The 25,129-nt window shown below is 39.2% G+C and overlaps 2 protein-coding genes across 2 annotated transcripts in view; both read left to right on the top strand.

Annotated features, from left to right (window-relative positions):
• The first annotated feature begins 9,975 nt into the window (after positions 1-9,975).
• Positions 9,976-11,833, top strand: GJE1 (gap junction protein epsilon 1). The gene is made up of 3 exons (XM_046669135.1): positions 9,976-10,014; positions 10,693-10,875; positions 11,441-11,833. Exons 1-3 carry the CDS (start codon positions 9,976-9,978, stop codon positions 11,831-11,833), a joined length of 615 nt encoding a protein of 204 aa, XP_046525091.1.
• A 6,792-nt stretch (positions 11,834-18,625) lies between these two features.
• Positions 18,626-25,129, top strand: part of VTA1 (vesicle trafficking 1) — a 73,733-nt gene continuing 67,229 nt past the window's right edge. The window contains exon 1 of the mRNA XM_046670269.1: positions 18,626-18,774. Coding sequence (XP_046526225.1) covers positions 18,663-18,774 — 112 coding nt within the window. The 5' untranslated portion in view covers positions 18,626-18,662. The remainder of the gene's footprint in view (positions 18,775-25,129) is intronic.

Raw genomic sequence — 25,129 nt, 5'->3', positions numbered from 1 at the left:
GCTCAAAGATCACATAATCTTAACTCTTCAGAACATTGTTTAAGACCGTGAAATCAGTTTAAAAGTCTTTTATGTTCTGATAGAAATGGAGTAATGAGGTTAGGTGTTCTTTTCTGCTTTCTGCTTATGACAACTAGAAAACTGGATCCACAAAGGTAACAACGATTGTAAAATATGAGACAGCCATTGGAAAAGAAGCAGCACAGGACTGGGATCACTGAAAAGAGGCAAAACAAACCAGGCGAGCCCTGAGCGCGTGAGCTTATGGCCTAGAGGCAGCTTCAGGACCACCGTTCAGGAAGCCGAAACTCTAACAGAGCCCAGGGGCCTCAGTGAATTGAGGAACTAGAGATCAGTGTTCAAGGAGGCAAAGATGGCTAGAACTGGGAGGGCAGAGTATTACAGAGGTGGGAGCTAAACAGAGAGAACTCCAGAGATCTGCAGGGGCTCCATGTAAGGCTTTGACTGAGTACTGCTCAGCTCATGCATGAGAACATCCCAAGGCCAGAGAAAGAACTACTCAAAGATTCGAAATACAAGCTGGGCTGAGAGTAGTTTGTGTCTCCACAGCCGGAGTGGAAAGACCTCGTAATGCCATGTGTGTCCTGTAGAACACTCAGAAGTATACTACAGCAGTTTCCCCTTATCCGTGGTTTTGCTTCCCTCAGTTTCAGTTAACCACGGTCAACCATGGTGTGAAAATATTACAGTAGTATTTTGAGAGACAGACTACATTCACATAACTTTTATTACAGTCTACTGTTTTAATTGTTCTATTTTATTTATTCTTGTTACTCTCTCACTGTGCCTAATTTATAAATTAAACTCTATCGTAGGTAGGTGTGTATAGGAAAAGACTATATAGGGTTAAGTACTATCCGAGGCTAGAGGCATTCACTGGGGGTCTTGGAACACATCCCCAGCTGATAAGGGGGGACTACTGTACTTTAGTTGAGAGCCAAAATTTGCCATACACTACAACCTAATGCAAACCCATCTTAATAATACTTAAATCAAACCTCTGAGGTATCCAACCAACTCCAGTGACCTACCTGCATGCCAGAACAAATTCTAACACTACTGAACGGAAGAGAATAAAAATATAACAACCAACAAAATGTCAGGCATCCAGTTAAAAATTACCAGATATATAAAAAGCAGGAAAATATGATCCATAATGAGGAGAAAATTGATCATTAGAAACAGACACAAATGTGACAGAAATGACAGAACTAGAAAACAGCTATTAAAATATATTCCATTTTCAACATCACTAATCATCAGGGAAATGCAAATCAAAACCACAATGAGATACCACCTCACACCTGTCAGAATGGCTGTTATCAGAAAGACAAGAAATAACAAGTATTAGTGAGGCCATGGAGAAAAGGAAACCCTGGTGCACTGTTGGTGGGACCGTAAATTAGTGTAGCCACTATGGAAACCAGTATGTAAGTTCCTCAGAAAATTAAAAATAGAACTACTGTATGATCCAGCAATTCCACTTCTGAGTATCCAAAGAAAACAAAAACACTAAGTCGAAAAGATATATGCACCCACATGTTTATTGTCGAATTATTTATAATAGCCAAGACATGGAAGCAACCTAGATGTCCATCAATGGATGAATGAATATAGAAAATGCGGTGTATATATATATAATGGAATATTATTCTGCCATAAAAAATAAAGAATTCTTGCCATTTGTGACAACATGGATGGACCTTGAGAGCTTTATGCTAAGTGAAATAAGTCAGATAATAGAGAAAGACAAACACCATATAATCTCACTTATATGTGGAATCAAAAAAAACCAACTGAACTCATTGATACAGAGAACGGATTGGTGGTTGCCAGAGGTGGGAGGTGAGCAAAATGGGTGAAGAGAGTCAAAAGGTACAAAGTTGCAGTTATAAAATAAAGCATGGGGATATAATATACAGCATGATGACTATAGTCAATAGTACCGTATTTTATATTTGACGGTTGCTAAGAAAGTAAATCTTAAAAGTTGTCATCACAAGGGAAAAAATTTGTAACTATGTGTGGTGATGAATGTTAAGTAGATTTGTTATGGTGATTTTGACAATATATACAAATATCAAATAATTTTGTTGTGTACCTGAAACTAGTGTATTTCTCGGTTAAGAAAAAAAAAGTAAAATAAAAAAATATACATATTCCATCTACCTGTAAAAAGGTAGAGAAAAATATTAACATGATGATTAGTGAAATGGAAGATAAAAAAAGAACCAAATTGAATTTCTAGAGCAGGGTGGGCTCTACAAAGATTGGCAACTTTTTCTTAAAGGGCCAGATAGTGAATATTTTAGGCTTATGGGCCATATTATCTCTGCTGCAACTATTCATCTCTGACCTTGTAGCACAGAAGCCACCACAGACAATACACAAATGAGTGGGCATGACTATGCTACAATAAAACCCTATGTCACAGAAGGATCCATGGGCAAAATTCCACTGACCCCTCTCCTAGAGATAAAAGTATCAGAAATGAAAAATGCCCTGAATAAGATTAACTTCAAATGAGATTCTGTAGAAGAAAAGATCAGTGAAATTAACATAGTGATGATTCACAATGAAACACAATTAGGAAAAAGATCTATAGAGAGGATCAGGTACATTTAAGACCATATCAAGCAGTCTAGCATGTACGTAATTGGAGTCTCAGAGTAAGAGGAGAAAGGGACAGAAAAAATATTTGAAGAATAATGGCTGATTTTTTTCCAAATTTGTTGAAAACAAATCCACAGATCCAGAGAGCTCAACAAATTCCAAGCAGATGTGGCAACTGAGGCTTACGTTGTTAGATAGTTTTCCCAAAGCATTTCCATTACAAGCTATGATTTAAATCCATGTTTGCTGATTCAGGAACCCAAGTTCACTTGTTTGGTATACTTCCTCTTAAGCTTGATAGAATGAGTCTAGTCTCCATAAGAAGAGTGGAAATAATATTTATTGAGTAACCAACTATATGTCAGCACTATGTTAGATGTTATCTCATATGTTCTCTCATTCAATTACAACGTCTCTACTGGGCAAGAATAATTTTCCTCATTTCACAGAAAGAAAAACTAAAACTCAGAGTTAAAGCAGAATGCTTAAATAACAACGAGTAATGGTAGTAAAAGACACAAACTCTGGTCTTCTGGATTTACAGGCTGTGCTCTCCTATGGAGTTTGGCTACATGGATGGAGTATTTGAAAAAGAAATAAGGCACATGTTTTATGTACTAGAAACCATGCAATTTATGAATATTTGAAATAGAAACATTGATAAAAAAGGAAAAGGAGGGCTTCAATTTAACCATTAGGTCAATCAATTACTGGCATCATACAAATTACTGAGAATAAATCTCAGAGCTAGCACAACAGTTCCAAGTATGGTTCTAAGACTTAGAATCATAAAACTATAGAACTGTACAATTATTTACAGATTGTAGAATCAAGTCTATTCCTTTTAGAGAAATGGAAACACAACCCAGAAGGTTAAATCATTTGCCTAAAATAACATTATTGGTCATTGACCCTTTCTGCTAAGCCATCCCAATTCCATTCCAGAAAATATAAATTATTCCTGCAGAAAGACAAACCCAATTTTGGCAAGTCAGAGATTTCAATGAGATGTGAATTGGTTAAGGATTGTGATTTATGAATTGAGGCAGCTATCCAGATTGCCTTATCTCGGCTGTCCTCCTGTGAAACATCCTATTGCAAGAACTTAAATTGACTTCTATTCCATCTCATTCAACAGTCATCAGCATCTCATGAAGAAGAGTATAAATTACTGTAATGCAATGCAAAGTTCTGAGAATCAAAAAGAGTTAGAGGAGAAAGTTACACAGAGATCATTTCTCCTTGTTTGCCAGATGTAAAATAAGCCAAGATCATTTATAAGCCTACTCTGAAGGATTAAATATAAATGATGCCTAATTTTAGGCAAATTCTCAGTACAACTATATATGTACATACATATGTACACACACAAGCACACATGCTCTTATGTGAGCCCCATGAAGCAGGGAATGCATTGTTCTCACACATTCCCAGCACTTCACACAGCAACTGGGACTCACTATTTATTGAGCGAATGAAAAAATGAGTGAATAAGTATAAATACCTAGAAAAGCATAGCTCTAAAGAAATACACCTAGATGTTAAAGTATGAATTTAGAGCAGATTGTAAATAGTAATAATGAATAACATATGTGGATTGATTTTCATGTGTTAGCCATCATGTGTAGGGCTTTTCTACACTTTTATTTCATTCAATCCTGTCTTGCATTCTGCACAAAATTAGAGGTTCAACCCTTTTATGGGTTGGATGGCATAGATCTTAAACATTTTTAATCTCAGAAGTTTTAGGACACCAGGAATATCTGTCAAAAGACTATATATGACTTCCAGGGTTTAGAGAAGTACTGGAGATAGTAGTGATCAATAGATGTCAGCAACTTGGGTGTGTGTGCTGGTGGTAGTAGTCGTGGTAGTAATGTAGCAGTAGCAGTGGCAGATCTGAGCTTGCCTTCATTCCTTGCTCTGAAGTTAAAAGCTTTAAGCAAGTTTGAGCAAGTAAACAGGTGTAGCTGCCTCAAATTTTAGGCCAATTACTCAGGAAATCAATGGACATACTCTGGGCATTTTTTAAATCTTTGGGGCTGGGAGAGCAGAGGCAGGTTTTAATGATCAAATTTACTCAAAGCCCCTGGGGGTATAATCCTACCAGTCCTTGCCAAGCAGAAGTCCATGTCCTGACAGCTTAATAGACTCTAAAGAAAGAGACATCCTGTCCCAAAAAGATGAAACAGAGAGAGAGAGAGAGGAGAGAAATTGAAAACAGACATGGGATGTGCGTATGTTATCCATCGTTCCCTAAAGCATTCCTGCTCCGGCCAACACAAAGTTTCCTTACACTGAAGAAAGTAGCGACTCTTTCTTGCATAGGAAGGATTATGAACTTGTTAATATTCTATAGTCTGCATAACAAGGAAAAGCTAAGAGAAAATGATAGATGGTTCAGGCTCTCATTAAAGACAGGAGGAATGTTCCCTAAATGCTTTAAAAATCCGCAACCACCCACCCCATGAGGTAAATATTAATGTTGTCTCCAGATGGAGAAACTGAGATTCACAGATGGTCAGTAAGTTTCTTCAGATCTCAGATCTAGCCAAGAGGTGAAACGAGAGTTCAAACATCGGCTTTCTGATTCCAGAGCCCATGACCTTAGATGCCACGTGGAGCTTCCTCCTCACATTGACACCACATGAGGAAGAATCGTCACCTAAATTCATTTCCATAGAGTCCTCCATGCATCTCAAGTACTCCCTGGCACATGTTAGACTTGGTTGGTTCTCTGCTTGGCTTTTCCTCTTTACAATGAGACCTGGCCAGGAGCACGGAATAAGGGCCAAGCTCTGCAGCACCCTCCAGCTGCTGTGTACCCCAATAACCCCCTGAGCTCTTTAGAGGAGAAAATAAGAAAGCCCAAGTTTATTTCCTCTTAATTTCCATGTTTCAGAGCCTAGCAATCAACCTAATAATGTTCTCATGTGCCTGTAGCCTACTAGATAACAACGAGTAACTCATCCACTGTTGTCACTACCTGGTTTTGCTGCCTACCAACCGTAACTTTGTTTAAATTATTTTAGAAATAGACCTATAAGACTATGAACTTCATGGAGTTATAAGAATTCAGGGAGATAATTTGTTTAAAACACTTAGTAGCAAATAGAAACGATTCAATAAGCATAATACATTATTACTAGATTTTTCCTGTAGGAGAGTTTTTTTTCCCATCAGCTTTAGTCCTTCTCGTGCTGCTTCCACATCAGGAAGGAGGGGCTTAGTGTAACAGCACACAGGCATGACCTCAAACTTTAGTTCTCATTTATTGATTCTAGGCTTCTCTAGGAAGAAAGCACATAGCCATGATTCCAAATGGCATTTTGAAACAGGCAAGGTTCTTGGCTATTAGATTTCCTCAATTACTTCCCCCAGTCACGTGGTAGATTGTAAACTCACTGCAAATTCTTCGCTTCTCCACATCCATGCCACTGAAATGTGATTTCAGATGTTCCTATTAAGAACTAGAATCCAGGTTTACCATGACACCTGCTTTGGCCAATGAGACATTAGCATCCGTGAAGGAAGCAGAGACTTAGAAACTCTTACACATTTAGGATCTTCCGCTCTTGCTGCTTTGGGAACTCTGAAATCCCCACCATAAGAAGAAGCCTGGGCTAGTCTCCGGGATGACGGGAGACCAGTGCCTTAGTCACCCTGATCACTCTGGCTGAAGCCTGCCAACCACAAGACATGTGAGTGAAGTCATTCTAGATAGTCCTCCTGGCAGCTGACCTGCTGACTGACCACACACATGTGTAAGAACCCAGCAGAGATCAACTGAGCCAACCCAAACCATGAGCTAAATAAATGCTTGTTGTTTGGCCATTATATGTGAATGACTTGCTGTTAAAAAATTCTTAACTGCTACAGATATTAGTACCAAGGGTCAGGTGCTACTATAACAAAAGTTTTAAAATGTGGCATCATCTTTGGGACCACCAGGAGGCAGAGGTAAAAAGTAACCAACTATTACCAGAGGCAGGCAAAGCAATGAGAAACTATATGTGGGGGCTGGAAAAGCAGTGAGAAATTTACTGTGGCTGCCTGGAGTTGTTGACCCCTATTATACAGTAGTAAAACAATTGACACAACAGTCACCTGAAATAGAAGATTAAAAATGTACAGTGAAATTTTGGATTTGTCTAAGGTGCAATCCAGAGAGAACAGTAAAAGTAAGAGTTTGGCACTCCCAGTCATGTTTGATAAGATAGAGGAAGAGACAGATTACCTAGTGAAGGAGCCTAGAGATGAGCTCGCAAGCAAACTTTGGGGAAAATATAGAGGGATCAGGAGTTTCTACAGAGGAATTCTTTTATTTTATTTTTTTCATTCCTAGTGTCCCTGGCTGGTAAAAATTTCTAGTGTAAAACATGGTTTCAGGGTAAAAAGCAAACCAGTAGTATGTCTATAACATCCTTGATAAGACTTCTCAAATACTTAAGGCATGACCAGTGACCATCTCAACTAGACAAAGTTTTCCAAAAGTCTTGAAAAGCATGGTCTCAGAGAAGCCGAATCTAAAAACAGCAGCAAATGGATAAGTATTGAAAAAAAGGCATGTCTTTAAAAATAACTGTGGGTGTGACTTTTTTTCAAACTAATTGCATTAAACCTGATACGTAGAAAACTCTAAAAGTGATTGAGAATTATGCCAGCAAAAGAACTACTAATTTGGGTTAAAAGGTACAGATAATGTTCAAATGTAAAAAAGACTTCTGGTCCCCCAACTTTCTTCTAACAGGAAGCAGCCTGAGGAAGCCAACCAGCTTCAAACACAGCCACTTTTTTTAAATGAAAACAGACCATGTTTTCAGCCAAGAACACAGAGGATGGAGCCACAGGCCATTGACAAAAATGAATCAGGGATCTACTTCCACTAAGTAGCAGAGTATAGTGAACTGGGGAACAGCTTTCAGGGATAGTCTATGCCTTAATCACAGAACACTTCCTGCCTCCAGAGTAAGAAGACCTGGCAATAGTTCTCCTGCAAGATTTCAGAATTGTTATGGATCACTGACAGCAGTGTGCCTCCTGTTCTCCCGCTGTTGGAGTGAAAGTGTCTATTGGAATCATCCCACCCCTTATCACCATTGTACATTGGAGTTGTGTGGAAGATGATTTTTCTTTTGTTTCATTAGATTCTGGATCATCAGGAGTCACTTCTGAGCCACATCCAGATTTACACATGATGCAAATCACAAAAGCCTGGACTTTAATCTTACCGCTGTAATTAGATGAGAATGCTGACGTTCTGGAATGAGAGTGAAGACGTGTGGGAAGGATATGAATATATGTGATCAGAGGGCATACTCTGCAATATGACTTTCAGATCCAACAAGAGGTAGAAGCTGTGTCTTGAGTCTGGGTTGGCATTGAAATTAGCTTTGTCTAACGTAACATGAAACAAGCAGAGGCCTAGATAATGCTTGCACATTGAGGATTCCCCTCTTTTGCTGCTTTTGGAAACCTGCAACTGTTAGCATGTAAAGAAGCTCAGGTCGACCCTAGTTAACAGCCCTACCAATTGCCACACATGTGAGGCCAGCCTCACTATATCCACCATCTTATCTAGTGGGTTTACCTTACATTTGGAAGGTGAAACTGGGCGTAGAACATTTATTTCTGAGCACTTTCCCCTTGGGAGCAAGTTGCTCACAGAGTTCAGAAGTCCCACTCAGCTCTTCCCGTGGATAAATCTTGCAGAGGCAGGGGGCATCCCATGCAGAAATGCACTGTGATACAGCATTGACCAGGCCTGCTTTTGTGCCTGTCTGAGAATCACACTTTCCCAAAGTAATAAGCCACGTCCCTCTTCCAACTTAATTTTTATGGTAGTAAGAGGGTAATAAGCGTTATATTTGGCCACCATCTACCTTATTCCTTTGTTTTATGATTCAATTGGATCTTAACCTGTAAGTGGAATACCAGTACTATTTATTTGGCCCCTCATGGATCCCAACAATGAAAATGATGCTGCATTTCCCTCTTGTACACATGCAATTAAAGTTCAAGCCAATTTTATTCATCTCTGAAAGAACACAGGAAAACTTTGATGATTTTTACATGTTTGACACCTGTACATATTTGTCTAAACAAAAACATTCATTACTGTACAAGGGTAGAAGTCAAAGCAGAATTCCTCCCATGCAAGCGATTGTTTTGGCTTTTGGATGCCCCTGTGAAGAAATCAACACATAGCAAACCTGGAATTCCGTTTCTGAGAAGATGAGAATATGTACCAATTTCTCTTATCCAACAGCTCTGACAGGTCATTATGTTGCCCAATTCTTATTTTTTCCTACCCAATACGACACTCGGATTCAATGAGGCCACTGCCCCTTGCTCACTGGTTACAATTACGTGTGTTACGCAGTCACTTCTCCATTGGCTGAGGAGAGTAATGAAGTTGTCTGGAGTTACAACTTTCTCAGATCACAAACAAAACAAAGATGAGAAAAGCAGGTGAAGAAAGCAGATTTGACCCACCATTGGCTGTACGGCATTCCAGGTTGATGGAAGAAAGCAAGCAGATGTACCAGTTAGAAGGCAGCTATTTATCTGTCTTGGCTCCTGCTGATTCCTCAGCACCCATAACAATGTCTAGCAGATGATGCATCTACTCAAGGACAAAAGAAAGGGAGGGCTAGATGCTAGTCTTTTCTCGGTTAGCAGTACCCTATCCTTTTCTTTAGAACAGAGATCTAATTGCAGATTTTTCCACGTCTGTGGCAAGCACGCAGCAAAAAGACAAATACAGCAACACATCAGTAATATTCAATGATGTAATAGCTATCATAGCCTGGATTACAGTTTCTTAAACTTCCCAGAAATTAGTTCTATTCCATAGAGGTAAACAAGAAAGAATCAGGAAAATTTTTCATGTACTTGTGTTTTCAGACACACCTAAATGGAAAACTCTAAGCTGAGGATCCACTGATTTACATACAGGAAATTCTCAGGTAATTGAAAGGCACTGAGTGCTCTGAGCCCTTGCTGGCCTCTTGCTTTGCTGGCACTCCTGTCTGGCTCACTAGCTGTGCTGACAGCGTAAATCAAGGGATTATTAGATTGACCACATGCCCTCGGCTTTTGTTTCTTGGTTTTTGTTTTGTTTTGGGACAGAGATAGGAAAATTGACTGGGGCCCCAGAGATCCAGGAAAAAAAAAAAAAAAGAAAAAGACAGAAAAGGAGGAGGGGAGAGTCATTTGCAGTGATAAATGCTTTCTACTATAGGAGTCATGACAGAATTTGAGTTTGATTCTGGTGGAAGCGAACTGACAAGTGGGTCAAGATTTCCCCCACAGGGATGCCAGGATACCAGCTCCTGAGACATGTCTCTAAATTACATCAAAAACTTTTATGAAGGATGTGTAAGTATTAGACAAAAAAACAAACTGTATGAATCCTCTCTGTGTATTTTAACCTGATTTGCATGGGTGTTGATGACTAAGGTCCGTTACGTATCTGGAGAATAATATAAATCTTAACCAGATACTTCAAAGTATTCTGAATTTAAAACTATGACTAGAATAATTCAGGAGGTACTTTTAGCTGTTGGTGTTTTAAAGTAGCTCGCTCTCTCTGATTTGATCACTGATAAGTAGAAAATAAACTGTAATGACAACTAAACAAACATCTGGTTGTTAGGATAGTGTGCATCCTAATGAGTTTAATGTTTTGTTTGTTATCTAATTTTCCAAAAGAGGTACTAGAGATCCTAAGATTCTCTGGATTTTATCACAAAAGGATTACAGGGATAGGAGCTATTAATTGACTTCAAAGGCTTTTAAATATTTCCAGAATCATACATTTGGTTAACAGCATGTCCCTATTTGACTGTTGCCCTTCATGGTTTCGGAGTGAAAAAGGGTAGGAAATCTTATAACGTGGGATTTGCATTGGGCTTGATGATCTCTAAGGTTCTATCGCGCCTCAAAACTTCATGAATCTTAAACTTTTAAAAATGTGATAATGAAAACATCCTCTAAAATGTCCTCCTTTAACGTTTGTTTCTAAAAGGTTTTTTTTTTCTCCTAAAACCATAACAGATGAAGCCTCCAACGGTGATCGGTCAATTTCACACGCTGTTCTTTGGATCCGTCCGAATGTTCTTCCTTGGGGTGTTGGGCTTTGCAGTCTATGGGAATGAGGCTCAGCACTTCAGCTGTGATCCCGACAAGAGAGAAATTAACCTCTTCTGTTACAGTCAGTTCAGGCCAATCACTCCACAAGTAAGCCTTTCTGTGCTCACGTAAACCTTATTCGACACAAATTAAATTGTTTTCTGTTTACATGTAGAATAATGTCGTGATAAGATGAAGGATGCCCTAACAGGTCTTATTTCTAGGATTATTATTTTTTTTCTCTAACTGGCTGTATATTTCAGGTAAGTTAATTTGAGTGGGTCAAGAGTTTCTTCCAACTCCAGCATCCTATTTTCTATTATAGATATAGTGATACAGCGAAAACAGACAATAGATGTTGATCTATCTATATTCCAGGACTGTAATTAGAAAATAGAAATTGGGCAGCTACTAAAATATTTCATCATAATTAGTAATTGGTAGTTGATGGCAGTAAAATATGATATTTTCACAATTACTAAGATATTTAAAGTTTTAAGCATCTTAGTAATTAAATGAGATATGTTCAACATTACTATCTTCGTTTATTATCTTTATAAGACATGAAACTTAGAATTTTATGTCAGCCTCTCTTGAGAGTCAGTGAATATTTTTAGCATATTTTTGGTTACGTGTTGATTGATTTGACTAAGACATTTCTGACATACTTTAGGTGTTCTGGGCTTTACAACTAGTGATTGTCCTGGTTCCTGGAGCTATTTTCCATCTTTATGCTGCGTGTAAAAGCATCAATCAAGAATGCATCCTTCAGAAGCCCATCTACTCTGTGCTTTATATCCTCTCTGTTTTATTAAGGATTAGTCTGGAGGTGATAGCATTTTGGCTCCAAACACGCCTCTTTGGTTTCCAAGTGAAACCTCTCTACCTGTGTGATGCTGGGTCTCTCGGAGGAAAGTTTACTATTGTACAATGCATGGTGCCAGAACATTTGGAGAAGACAATTTTTCTCATTGCAATGTATACATTTACTGTAATTACAATGGTCTTATGTGTTGCTGAGATTTTTGAGATCATATTTAGAAGATGCTTTCTAATTAGACAGTGACCAAAAGCTGGATTACCTGTTGTCATGCCACACTTATTTATGAATCATCTTTATTTAGTTATGTCTTATTCATTGAGTATCTCAATTTCAAACATAAATATCTGTTCTTTAAACTTACCTCAGTGTGTCTGGAATTTATATCTAATATAAAATAGAAGACTAAGTTCTAAGGCAGGGATGCTTGAACAAACGTTTCATTCTGTTTTAACTTTGGCACATATTAGAAAATATACACAGAAATAATGTTAACTCATTTTTAATAGTACTTTTACAAAGTTCTCTCACACATAAAATCTTAATCGATCACAATATTTTTGTGGCCGGAGAAACTTTTATTATAGCTTTTACACAGAGTGAAAAGTCAGGGCTCAGGGAGGTTAATCTATGTGCCCAAACAGACAACCGGACTGGAGTCTGCCTCTCCTCACTCTAAAGCCATTGCTCTTTCCACTGAACCATGCTTCTTAAAGTCGGAGGATGTAAGGATTTTTGCATTCATGTAAAATATAAATTATTTAAGTACAAAAGTTATAAATTAACATTAAATGAGTTATTTTATAGCTTGATCACTAACTTGAAGAAATGGAGAAATTACATGTTTAATATTATCCTCTCCCGTTTTCTTGAAATTTTTAATATTAAGTGATATGGTAATATAGCCACCAAGTAAAAGAAAATGCTATGGAAAATATTGTGCATGGTTTGTTTCCTGTTGAAAGAAAAACCCTCTGAGCTCACAGAAACCCTATAACTATAGCTTCTATATTCAAGATTATTGAAATGGAAAATTATATTCATATTAAGCTAGACTTCCTAAATAGCTATGAAATTATTTCAGAGACAATTTTATATCATTTCAGTGCATTTCTTTTTATCTGCCTGCCTTACCAATAATCATCTTCATTTGATATCATTTAAAGTCTTTATGTATGACTGCCCTATACTGGTGCCTTATTAGAGAAAGAAGTATGGTCAGTCAAATACTGAGGTTTCCAATTGTTTTCTTAAGCATTATTCAGCCTATATTTGATATCATGAATTTCTGGATTTAGGATTTTTAAAATCATTGAGGCATTCTCCACATGAATGCACAGGAGAAAATCTAACTTACCTTCTTTCAACAAACAGCTGCTAAGTATCTAATATTTAACATGTACTGCATTAAGAGTTCATATACAAAGATAACTAAGATTTGGTGCCTTTATGGGATCAGATTCCAGTGAGTGGTCCAGTGGCATGCCACGAGAGTAGGATCTGGTGGAAATAGCCCACCCCGAAGGGATGCCTTTGTTTAGAACCACTGGCCCTTAGTGCTAATAAACAGCAACGCTGTTTATTCTGTTTAATCTTATTTTTAAATTCTCTACGGAAAAGGTATCCTTTACTTTCTGCAGCCAGGTGGATGGCTCACACCAGTCCTTACACACACACAAGTGTCTTCATCATGGGATCATGGGTCATATTTCCCTGGATCTTTGGAAGGGAGGTAATTTTTGACTGGATGTCAGCCATTTTGTGTTTTACCTTCTTGGATGCTGGATATTTTTGTCTTCCCATACATGTTCTTAAACTTTATTCTAGGGCACAGTTAAATTATCTGAAAACTGCAGATCCTTTGTGCTTCCTTTTAAAGCTTTGTTAGACAAGACCAGTGTAGTCTGCACTGAAAGGCTAACTTTGCCCCATTACTAAGGCAAAGCCTTTCGGAGTGCTCTATCAGATGCCACTTTGGTGATTTGAAAATATTATCCTTCCACCATTTTCAAGATCTTGAATTCCATCCTCAAGCTGGTTGACTCAGTGTCTCAGTGTGTTTAAGTTGCTAGAACAAAATACCTAGACTGGGTGGCTTATAAACAGAAGAAATTTATTTCTCATAGTTCTGGAGGTTGCAAGGCTGAGATGGAAGTGCCAGCGTGATTAGGTTCTGGTGAGGCCTTCTTCTTGGTTACAGACTTGTATCCTCACTGGGTGGAAAGAAGACGAGAGAGCTCTCTGGGGTCCCTTTCTATTAGGGCACTAATTCCATTCATGAGAGCTCCACCTTCATGACCTAATCACCTCTCAAAGGTCCCACCTCCTATACCATCACATTGAAGGTTAGGATTTCCAAATATGAATTTTGGGGGGACACAATCATTCAGTCCATTGCACTCATGGTTGCAACATAAATTGCTGTGGCGTCAGGACGCAGGTGTTTGCTGCACCCAAGGAAAGAAGGGAGAAGGGGCAAAAGGACATTCTCCTGATTTGCCTTTCATGAATTTTTTTCAGAGAAGATTATTTTTTCAAACAAACCACAAAAGTCTTCCCCTTAATGTCATTCCCCATTCATAGCTACATAGATAAACAGTTTGATTTACACTTATTATGATTCATCCTTTAGGACATTGTCAAAGCATTAGCCCCTTTTTAAAGAGATTTCTACCCTGGCTGTTGAGAACGGCAGCTATTCTCATATTCTCAGTCCTATGAATCCTGGGTCTCGTTCTGTTTAATTTTTTCAGATAGTTCTTTTCCTGGAAAGATGTTTGAAGCTGTTACACTAAACAGAGCTCAGCTGGAGACTGTTTGCAGATCTCTGGCACTCTCTTCCTTTGCAATTCTCCCCTCTAAGGTAGTCCGTCCTGCGAAATCCAGCCTCCTTGGCCTCCTTAACAAAAATATACTAGCTTATGTAATCCAGCAATATATATAAAGATAATACATCATGAATGAAAGCTTGTTGTAACAATCAAAAACCAATTAATGTAATCCAACTGGATTAATGGAATAAAGGAGAAAATTTACAGTCATGTTAATAGATGCAGATAAAAGTATTAGATTAAATTTAACAGCCTTTTATGATGTAACAAACAACCAAAAATACCCAAACCTTTCACTAAGAAAAGGAACTACCTAAATTTGATTTAAAAAACATCTAAAAAAACCTACAGGAAACACTCCACTTAATATGAAAGAACAATTTCCCCTATAATCGGGGGGAAAAGACAAGGATGTCTACCTTTACCACTTCTGGTTAACATTGACCTGGAGGTCAATAAGAGAAAACAAAACAAAATAAATATATATTTTGAATACATATTTATTCAATAAATGCAGTAAAACAAAAAAGTAAAAGGTATACATATTGGGAAAGAAATACGGTCTTTACTCACAGACATGATCATGTACACAGAAAAATTCTAAAGGATGTACAAAAAGCTACTAGAATAAATAATTAAATTTATCGAGGCTAATGTTTCTTTGGAGTAATAAGAAAAGAAATTTAAAATTTAAAAGATGTCATTTACAATAATATTCAAAAACATGAAAGACACAGGGATAAATTTTACAATAGATGTGTTAGACCTGTACAACGAGAACCTCAAAGCAGTGCTGAGAGAAATTATAGACTTTTTAAACAAGTGGAACAATAAACCACATTCACGGTTTGGAAGCCTTAATCTTTTATAACTTCAGTCACTCCAAATTGATCTGTATACCCAACACAATCTCAGGCAAAAACCCAGCAAGCTTTTGTAGAAATTAACAAGCTGACTTTAAAATTTACGTGGAAATATACAAAAGACCTAGAATAGCCAACACAATTTTGAAAAGGCAAAATAAAACTCCAGGACTTACACTGCATACCCTCAAGACTTACTATAAAGGTACAGTAATCAAACCAGTGTGGGGCTGGCATGAGGATAACCATGTTGAATACAGGAACAACAGAAAGACCAGAATTATTTCTGCACATATATAGCTGGATTTTTTTAATTTAACTTGCCAACATAATTCAATGGTGTTGGAACAACTGGATGTCTGTGTTGAAAAAGTAAACTGCAATTTTTACCTTTGGCCCTGTCCCAGCCATGAGTGTGCAAATGGGCCTTGCCAAATCATCAGGGTCTTCTCTTTCACTCTTCTGCAGGAAGTTTTAAGGAAAACTATCCCTATGTTAGGGGGTACTGAACTAAAAGAATGTGAGTCTTGTGATACTGGAAGCCAAATTTCTACCATACACAGCGTACCCCAAAGATACAGCTATCAATGATATATTATCCTGATTACACTGGTTGAGCCCTGTCATTTGCCACCAAAATAGTTGTGACCACAGTTCAAACAGAAAGTTTTGCTGTGAGACAATCGCACATACACTAGAGTCCAGAGGGTAGTGCCAAACACGTAAGTTTTCCCATCAAAACACCTGTCAGTCCTGGAGTCTCTCCCTCTTCTGTGGTTGCCCCACTCCTGCACTGTTGCCCTCCCCTCACTTGCCAAGATTCTAGCCCCAGCCTGGAGGGTGATGTAACATCCTTCAGTAACTGGACAGAGCTGGATGCAGGAGGGTTTAGCTCTTGCTTCATGTTAAAATATCAGAGTAAATTCTTCATTGTGAAACATCAACAAGAAAACCCAACCTCATGTTGTTACTATTTACTTTGTTTCATGACATAATTTCAATGTGTCGCTATGCTAACAGTGTTTCCGTTACTTTTCTCCCTCATATCAATTATCCTCTTGAGAAGGGAGTGACATACTTACAAAGAAGAGAACATGTGTTGGCAGACGGAGTAAAATCCAATTCTAACCATTTCAGTTACCTGCTTATTTTGCCCCTCCCCTCCTAGAAGGTGTGTAGATTAGGAAGGGACCTTGAGCTGCCTCCAGTCCTGAAGGGAGAAGGCAGGAGAATAACAGGAAGGTGTGGGCTTCACCAGGAAGAGGAACCCTTGATTTCCAGACATAGGATGATGCAACAGAGAAAAGATAAAACACAAGAATATATTGGTCCAGAGAGACATTAAAGTCAAACAGTAGTGGGTAGGTTCACTGGCTCTGAAACCAGGGGACCTAGATTTTAACGTCTAACATTCCTACTCACTGGCTGGGACCTGCTGCAAGTTACAAAAATTCTGTGTCTCCTTTTTCTCATCTGTAAAAGAATTAACATGATAATACCTTCCTCAGAGAGTTGTGGTAAAGATTAAACAAGTTGATGGAAAGTCTCTAAAAGCATGCATGAGACAACAGATGCTCAGGAAATGCTGGCTAGTTATTACTTGTTGCGGCAGAGGTGAGGTGAAACAATTCCTATCGGGGGTCCTAAGCTTAACAGCAGGGTGTGCAATTTCTGACCAAGGCAATCCAGGCAGAGGGGTTGGCTTGAAGACAGAAGCAAAGGCTTGAAGCATCAGCCATGTGCTGGCGGTTCACTAGCACTGGTCCTCAACCCTAGAGGTGCCATTAAAATTTCCTGAAGATCTTTTTCGGATATTTAGGTTCCTACCTGAAACAGCTAAATCTGAATGCCTGAGGATGTGACGGGGAGATGAGCCTTTTTAAAAAACATCTGAAACCATCTTCAAGCACTACCACAGTCGAGAATTGAGAAGCAATATGTAGAGAACAAATGAGAAGTCATAAGAACAGAGAAGGCATTTATGGTTAATCCACTGTGCTTTGCCTCATTAATTTCTCTGCCAATCCAGCAACTTCTGACTGTAAAGTCAGGACTGCAGGAGAAGAGAAAGAAACCATAACGTCTTTGTTCTGGCCGCTATCACGAAATACCACAGACTGGGTAGCTTATACAGAACAAAAATTTGTTTCTTACATGAGGGCTTTGCCCTCATGATCTAAATCACCTCCCAAAAGCACCCCCTCTCCAAATACCATCACATTGGGCGTTAGGTTTCAACACATGGATTTGGGAGGGACAAAAATATTCAGTCCATAACAAACACATTCTCACGTGGTAGTGAACATGTTGCTGAGAATACAGAATTCAGTTTCTTGCAGGGTAAAAAAGCCAGACTCAGAGTAAGGTAATGGACTCTCCAAGCAGGGATAAAGAAGGCGGAGAGGGGTGCTGGTTAGAGAAGAGAAGACAGAGAAATTTCAGAGCTTGAGACCCTGTTTCTTGCAGATGGTGGGATTTCAGAGAAAACTAGTTTTTCAAGATGAACTCTCAAAACTGGAGACTGAGATAAAATAAAGAAAGAAAGATGGAAGTTATTGAAGGAAGCAAATAAAGCGTCAAGTCCTGATAGATGAAACTGTGGGATGGAGAGGAAAAAGAGAATTGAGGTCATTGATGGGAGAAGGAAACTTGGATGGCACGAGTCAGCAGCTCTGAGCAAGAAGCACACGGGCACGCCTTCCTGCACTGACAAGATAACGTCGAAATACTTTGCAAACTGTTCATCACTCTCCAGAAATAAACGACCTACAGATTATTCATTCACTGAAGTATACGCTATCCAGTTCAGAACAAAAGTTCAATTTTCTTTAACCGATATGTGTTTAGTGTGTAAGCTGAAAAAGCGTCTGGTTATTTTATCCAATGTGTCAATATCGAAGAATGGATTTAAAAATTTAATCCTATCATCTCTCATCTTACCCAAGAACTGAATGTAAGTTTCTGAGATCGGGGGAATTGGAAGCAATAATTCCTGAATGATGCCAAAAGCAATTCACACTTTTACTCTTTCTCCCAATCAACAAAACATTTTCTTTTTGTTTTTCCTTTTCTATGCTTTTTGCCACAAAAAGGGGAGGGGAAGGGACCAACGAAAGGAAAAAGTAAAACAAAGCAGAAGTTCTCCTCCCTCCTCCCAGCAGAGGGCGCGGGTGTCTTAAGCGCTGAGCCGCTCAGCCTTGAACGCGCACGAGCCCAGCCCACCGAGGTTGGTCCTGCTGGGGATCCGTAGTTGACTTGCCGTCGCTGAGCAACCAGGGAATGGGCGGGGCTGGCCGTGCGCGCTCGGGGCCGTGACCCCCCTGGTCGGAAGCGGAAGTGTCTGTGGCGCGCGAGTAGGAAGTGGTGAGTCCCGGAGCGGAGATGGCCGCGCTCGCCGGGCTGCCCCCGCTGCCGACCCCGTTTAAGAGCATCCAGCATCACCTGAGGACGGCTCAGGAGCATGACAAGCGGGACCCTGTGGTGGCCTATTACTGTGAGTCCCCGAGTCGCCGCGCCCGTCCTGACCCCCGCCGCCCCGCGCCGCCCCTCGGTTCGTGGGCAGGCCCCGCCCCGGGCTCTGGACTCGAGCTCTGACCTCGGGCCCAGCCTGGGGACTCCGCGGCCCTCCCCGCCCCTCGCGGGCCCCGGAGCGGCGGCGCTCGGGAGGCGCGGTGCTCCCCCGCGCTGGCTTCGGGGTTCCCGAACCGCCGGCCCGGGCCCGTGAGCTCCGGCTCTCTGCCCAGAGGTCTTCTCCGTGTGGACGCGGAGCTCCTGCCTCCGCCGGGGCGTCCTGAAGATAACCGGGGTGGTTGAGGGAGTGGCAGCGAAAGCGAAGGCAAGGCCCAGAGACACTGGTGATGGGGACAAAGGAAGACAGGCTGATCGGGAACGGAGGAGAAGCGCAGTCCGTTATGGCCGTGCAGGCGGGTCCAGAAACTCAGCAGGGGTTGATGGAGGGCGTCTGCTGCAGAGCAAGCCCGTCCTGCGTCCAGACCGCTCCTTCCCACCCAGGAGAATGTTCAGTCTCCACTTAGGTGATGCCTGGGGTGGAGACGCTTGGTGGTCTTGCTGTCCTTCTGATCGATTGTGATGCGTATGATCTACAGTTGGTGGAAAACACCGATTACGTTTGTTTCAACTTTTTCTTTTGCAGCGAAGAGAGTAGTTCCAGTAGTTTCATGTGAAGTTTATTTTATATTCTCTACCCTAACTTGACTGCAGATAAAACAACTGAGCCGCCGTAGATCGTCTGAAAAGGATTTTTAGAGTTGAGAAGCTCACTATACCGTGACCCCTGTTGTGAATGGTATACCGTCAGCTAAGATTTGGTCCGCGGTCGCCCCTGCCCACTGTCATCCCTGTGTACCCCATTTTCATTTCTCAGATGTTCCAGGCTCTTTCCAACCTCCACGTTCTTCACTTTCTTGGAATGTTTCCCCTTTTTCTCCACTTGGCAAACCACTCGTGATTCGCGATCTAACTCAGTCGTCTTCTCTTCTGTAGGCAGTAAGTTGATTACTCTCTAGGCTTTACCTCATTCTGTTCAACTCTTACAGCGTTAAATCCGTTATACTTGTTCTTCAGGTTCGTCAAGCAGGGATCATTGGTCATCCATTCAGCATGTGTTTATTGAGCATCTGCTTGTATCAAGCATTATTGGGTCCTGTGGCTACAGTTCCTGCATCCATGGAGCTTACATGCAATGGAGTGGGAGGACTAAACAATAAAATGAATCTATTGTATAGAATATTATAATGTTGGGAAGAAAAATAAAGCAGAGAAAGAGAACAGGGAGCACCAAGAGTCGTGGTGGTAGGGAGTGCGGAGCAGACTCCTCTTTCAAGGTGGTGAGGAAAGATTTCCCTGGGTTCTCATCTGAGCAAAGACTTGAAAGGAGTGGAAGGTAGGCTTCGCATCATCTGGGGAAGAGTGTTCTCCATAAAGAGAATGACAGGTACTAAAGTCCTGAGGCAGAGGCTTGCATGGAGGGGGATCAAGGAGGCCATTGTGACTGGAGTGGATAGAGCAAGAAGAATGGTGTGATAAGGACAAAGAGGTGATCTCTTACAACAATGACATGGGAACCCTTGTTCCTGTCTAAAATGAATCCTGTTCATGGGCTCTGTATTGTATACCTTTGTGATTACCCAGGGACCCTTTATTTCCTGTGTCATTATCTTCTCCCTTTTGCTGTTTCTTTCTAAACTTGTCCCAGTTTCCTTTATTTAAAAAATAAAAAAATAGAAGCTCTGACTATGACATTCCCCCAAAGTCCTGTCTGCCCAGCCTCATAGATAAGCTTGAAATTGTTGTCTGTAGTTGTCTTTACATCCTTGTCTTGTTGCACCTTTTCAGCCCGTTGAGTCTGGTGTTTGTGCCCATTAGTTCACTGAAATGCTCTCAGCAGGGTCATGAGCAGACATTTTTATTGAAGCCCAGGTGGCACTTCAGAAGTATTTTTGTTATGAAACATATGCAAACTCAAAACATATATCGTGTGTATAGAGTTTAAGGAATAATAAAATGAACACTGATGTACCCACCACGTTTGATGTTATTAGACTTTTAAATTTGTGCCAATTTGGTGGGCATGAAATGGGGTCTCATTGGGGGGAAATTTGCAATTCTCTGAGTCTTAATGAGGTTGAGTATCTTTTCATATGTTAATGAACCATTTGTGATTCCCTTTTGAAATTCCTATTTATTGCTTTGGACTGTTTTCCTATTTAGCTGTTTGTCTTTTCTTAATCCAAATACTAATCCTTTGTTATATGCATTGCAAATGTCTTCTGCAAGTTCACAATTTGATTTTTCACTCTTTTTATGAAGTCCTTTGATGTCCAAACATTCTTAATTTTAAAATATAGCCAATTTATCAGCCTCTTCCTTTATGATTTACATGCTGATCTGCAAGGCCTTGATTTCTTTTTGTGTACCTTGTTTGGGACTTTGCCTTCTTAATCTGTAGATGGGTATCTTTCATCAATTCTGGAAAATTCTTTACTATTAGCTGTTCAAATGTTTCTTCTCCTCTGTTCTCTCTATTCTCCAAGTTGTGTTTAGACACGTATTGCATTTTTTGCCTTTAACCTCTTTGTCTCTTAATGCTTTCATAGTTTTCATCCCTTTGTCTCTGTCTGTGCTACATTCTGTGTAATTTCTTGACGTCTGTCTTCACCTCCATATCTCCTATTGTGTAACCCATTTATTGAGTTTCTACTTCCATTTTTTATTTCTAGATATTCTCTCTTTTATTTGTTTTCAAATTGGCTTAGCCATTTCTGATAGTTTTTTGTTACTATATTTTTTTTCTCTAAAGATTTTATTTTTTTCCTTTTCTCCCCAAAGCCCCCCGGTACATAGTTGTATATTCTTTGTTGTGGGTCCTTCTAGTTGTGGCACGTGGGACACTGCCTCAGTGTGGTTTGATGAGCAGTGCCATGTCCGTGCCCAGGATTCGAACCAACGAAACACTGGGCCGCCTGCGGTGGAGCGCGCGAACTTAACCACTCGGCCACGGGGCGAGCCCCTGTTCCTATATTTTTTAAACACTCATCTCTTTAAGTGCTTTAAAAATATTTACTTAGATTTGCTGTCTGATAATTCCTGTAGCTACTATATTTGTGGTTTCACAGAAGACTGCTCATGGTGGTTTCTTTCCTTGCAATTTGTTTTATAGACATACTAACCCAGTGTTCTTCAAGTTTCAGTGTTCAAGTAGTTCTACAGGAATCAGTTTCCCAATTTTCACCTTCCATTTGTTTTCTTTCCTGGCGAAGCCTTTGGTCAGGGTAACAGAAGAGTAGGCTGCTTCTCTTTCCCCCCATCCTGTTCACATCGCCCTTCTGCTTTAAGAAGAAAGGCACACCATCGTGCATCACGAGTATTTTTATGGTGTATTGCGCTGGGGAGGAAGGTTGGAAAACCTGTGGGGTGTCCAGAAAAAAGGAACAGTTCAAATTACTGGTGTTAGTGAAGCCTCCGCTAATTAAGGTATTAGGTGGCGCTTCCTGTTTTAGCCTGTCTTGTTTGGAAGAAAATCAGAGCAAAGAATAGCATTTATTTGAAAATGCCAGGCGTGAGAAAGGATGTCAAAGAAGCGTTCTAATTCGGGGAGAGAGAATGGAACATTTTATAAGGAGGATGGGGGAGTCACCTGGATTTTGTCTCCTTTCAGAAGTAATTGGTCAAGAATGAATCTCAGAAGGAGAATTGTTCTTATGTGTTAGCAGCCATTGTTTGATCCTTTGGATTTTATCCAGATGGGTGCGGAGGAGCAAGGTCCCTTTGGTTTTTGGGGCCAAAGTCATATGCACGAGGGTGTGGGGACAAGGACGTGGAAGGACCATAATGGAAAATTCTGTCTTTCAGAGTCTGTTACACTTATACATATATTTGTTAAGGATAATGCCTCATGTTGAAAAGTGGCGTGTGTTGCAGTGTTCTGAATTCCAAAAATGGGATAAGAGTTTTCATGAAGTGACCTTATAGCGCTTCATTGTCTGTTCATTATTAAAGAATATCTTTCCTGAGATAAGAGCAAAAGAGAAATGGTGAAGGGGACAGTGCCTTGTTTCATCCAGGTGACAAGCTCATGTAAGGGTGTGTGGCTTATTGAAATTTTAGAATTAGAACTCAGAAATGGGATGAGGCATGTGGCGACACGGGTTAACATATTTATTTGAGTTGGAAAATTGTCATATTTTTCTGAAAAAGTAAGCCTCCATTGGCTGATTGGTTTGACGTTAACAACTGGTTTTGCCATTTATGTAGTATGGTAGATATTCTCCTTATTTTAAATGAGGTAAATCTTCAACTCTGAGGTTTTTGTCTCTTCAGAAATACGTTTAAAACAAGTGATCAGATAAAAACAATTTAATTTTTTTTTTTGCCGGAGTATGTTGAAATGAATAGTGTTTCAGTTTTCCCAATCCTGTCTCAATGTCTTAGCATAAATAGGAACCCTCTGAGTGAAAGAAAATGATGAATCTTTGTAAGATCTTTTTTGTATACTTCACAGGAATTGAGAAAAAGAGTACTCTAAGGTGGGATGACAAATCCTTCTCCAGTTTTAAAACAATTTTTGAGGCAGGCCTAATTGAAATGTCAGCTAAGATTATTAAAAATATTATTTGGTAATAGGTGATTATATGCTTTCTAGCATGTAACCCAGAAGGAATTTAAAGAATTCAATGATTTTGTTGTGACAAAACTTCCATTCTTATCTGTTGCTTTATGTGAATGAATTTTCTCCCATGTTAAATTCATAAAAATGAAAGTAGGAATGGAACCAAGCTGGTTTATTATGACAGTAAATTATACTGATTCATAGATATGTGATTTAATTCATTATAAGATGCAGTTCCAGTAAATTTTACTTTTTATATGTAAGGATTATTAAAATAGATAACATTTATGTTGTTTTGATCAAGTATAATTGCAAGAACTCCATTCCAAAAGAAAAATTTTAATACTTAGCACCTTATCTAACTGGAAATTTTGTAAAAATTTAAATTTCAATTTTTATACACTTTTTATTGCAGAGAGGTACGATAAGATAATCACATTAGGACTTTTGAGCATACAAATATATTCCTTTATAATAAATTCTATAGGATAAGAAGTGGAAATACAAGTTAAAAGAAAACTCTGTAACATTTCTGACTCTTAAAAAAGAGCTTTTTGTGTTTTAAAATAGATTATGATAGATACCAAATTGCTAGGATATTTACATTTGAAAGAGTGATATAATTTTTAGATGTCAATATTTGATGTATAGAAATTACATTTTTTATACTCATTTAAACTTCTGATGAACACGGATAGATGTCAACTTAAAAATGTTTGAAGGGATACATTTCTGTAATCTTAGAGGATACAAAAATTTCCTAACTTCCTAGAACAAGGAAGAATTTTTTTGAGAAAAAAATTTGAGATTATTTTGCTAAACTACTTGCTGATTGTAGAAGCTCCATGTTTTCTTTTCCTTCTGATGCTGTATGTGTGTTGCTCTCTGCTTGGAATCCCCTCTGACTTCCTCCTAACTAACTTACTCTTACTGGTTCAGTACAGATTTTCCTTTTAGCAGGTTGCTTTTTCACGATCTCACAAGGCAGGGATGGTCTAGAAATTGTCCCAGTGTGCTCTTCATCTGGATCATGTTGTGTTATAAACACCTGTTTACGTTTCAATCTTGTGGGTTCTCCTGGAGGACAAGGATTGATACCTCGCTGTCTTTCACCACCTGGCACATAATTGGTGTTCACACATGTTTAATGAATGCTGTCTCTGTTAATATTCCACTAGAATGTAAGCTCTGTGAGAGCAAGAGGTATGTCTTACATTGACGATCTTCGAATCTCTAACTCTTTATGCAGTACCTAAGACATGGTGGATATTTGTAAATTTTATCTGGTGACTGAATAAATGAAGTATATAGTAATTTATAGCTTTCTAACTTGCTCTCACTACAGTAAGGCAATGTAATGAAGAATTCCAACACTCTAATTTAAAACTTGTTACCTTGCTATGTTTATAATGGATTTTAGATTAAGTCATACATATGTCATCATAGGATGTGCCCGTTGGGCCTCTTTTCTACTATTTCATGATTTCCAAAGGTGATTTATCTCTGGCCTCAATGGGAATACTCTAGTGTTTTATCATTTTTTAAATTGTTACGTTAATATTACTATATTTCTAAGTTGTCTAGTCTTTGTTTTCTTTTTAAATCAGGAATAAGTGTTAAAATACTGTAGAGCACATTAATTTTTGACTATTTATTGAAGTGCTAATATGCTTATTATTTACTTTGAAATTTCGAATGTAGTAAGTTATAACAAATTGTT

The sequence above is a fragment of the Equus quagga genome, chromosome 8 (assembly GCF_021613505.1).
Source record: "Equus quagga isolate Etosha38 chromosome 8, UCLA_HA_Equagga_1.0, whole genome shotgun sequence".
NCBI classification, from domain to species: domain Eukaryota; kingdom Metazoa; phylum Chordata; class Mammalia; order Perissodactyla; family Equidae; genus Equus; species Equus quagga.
This window is presented reverse-complemented; position numbering and strand designations above follow the sequence as displayed.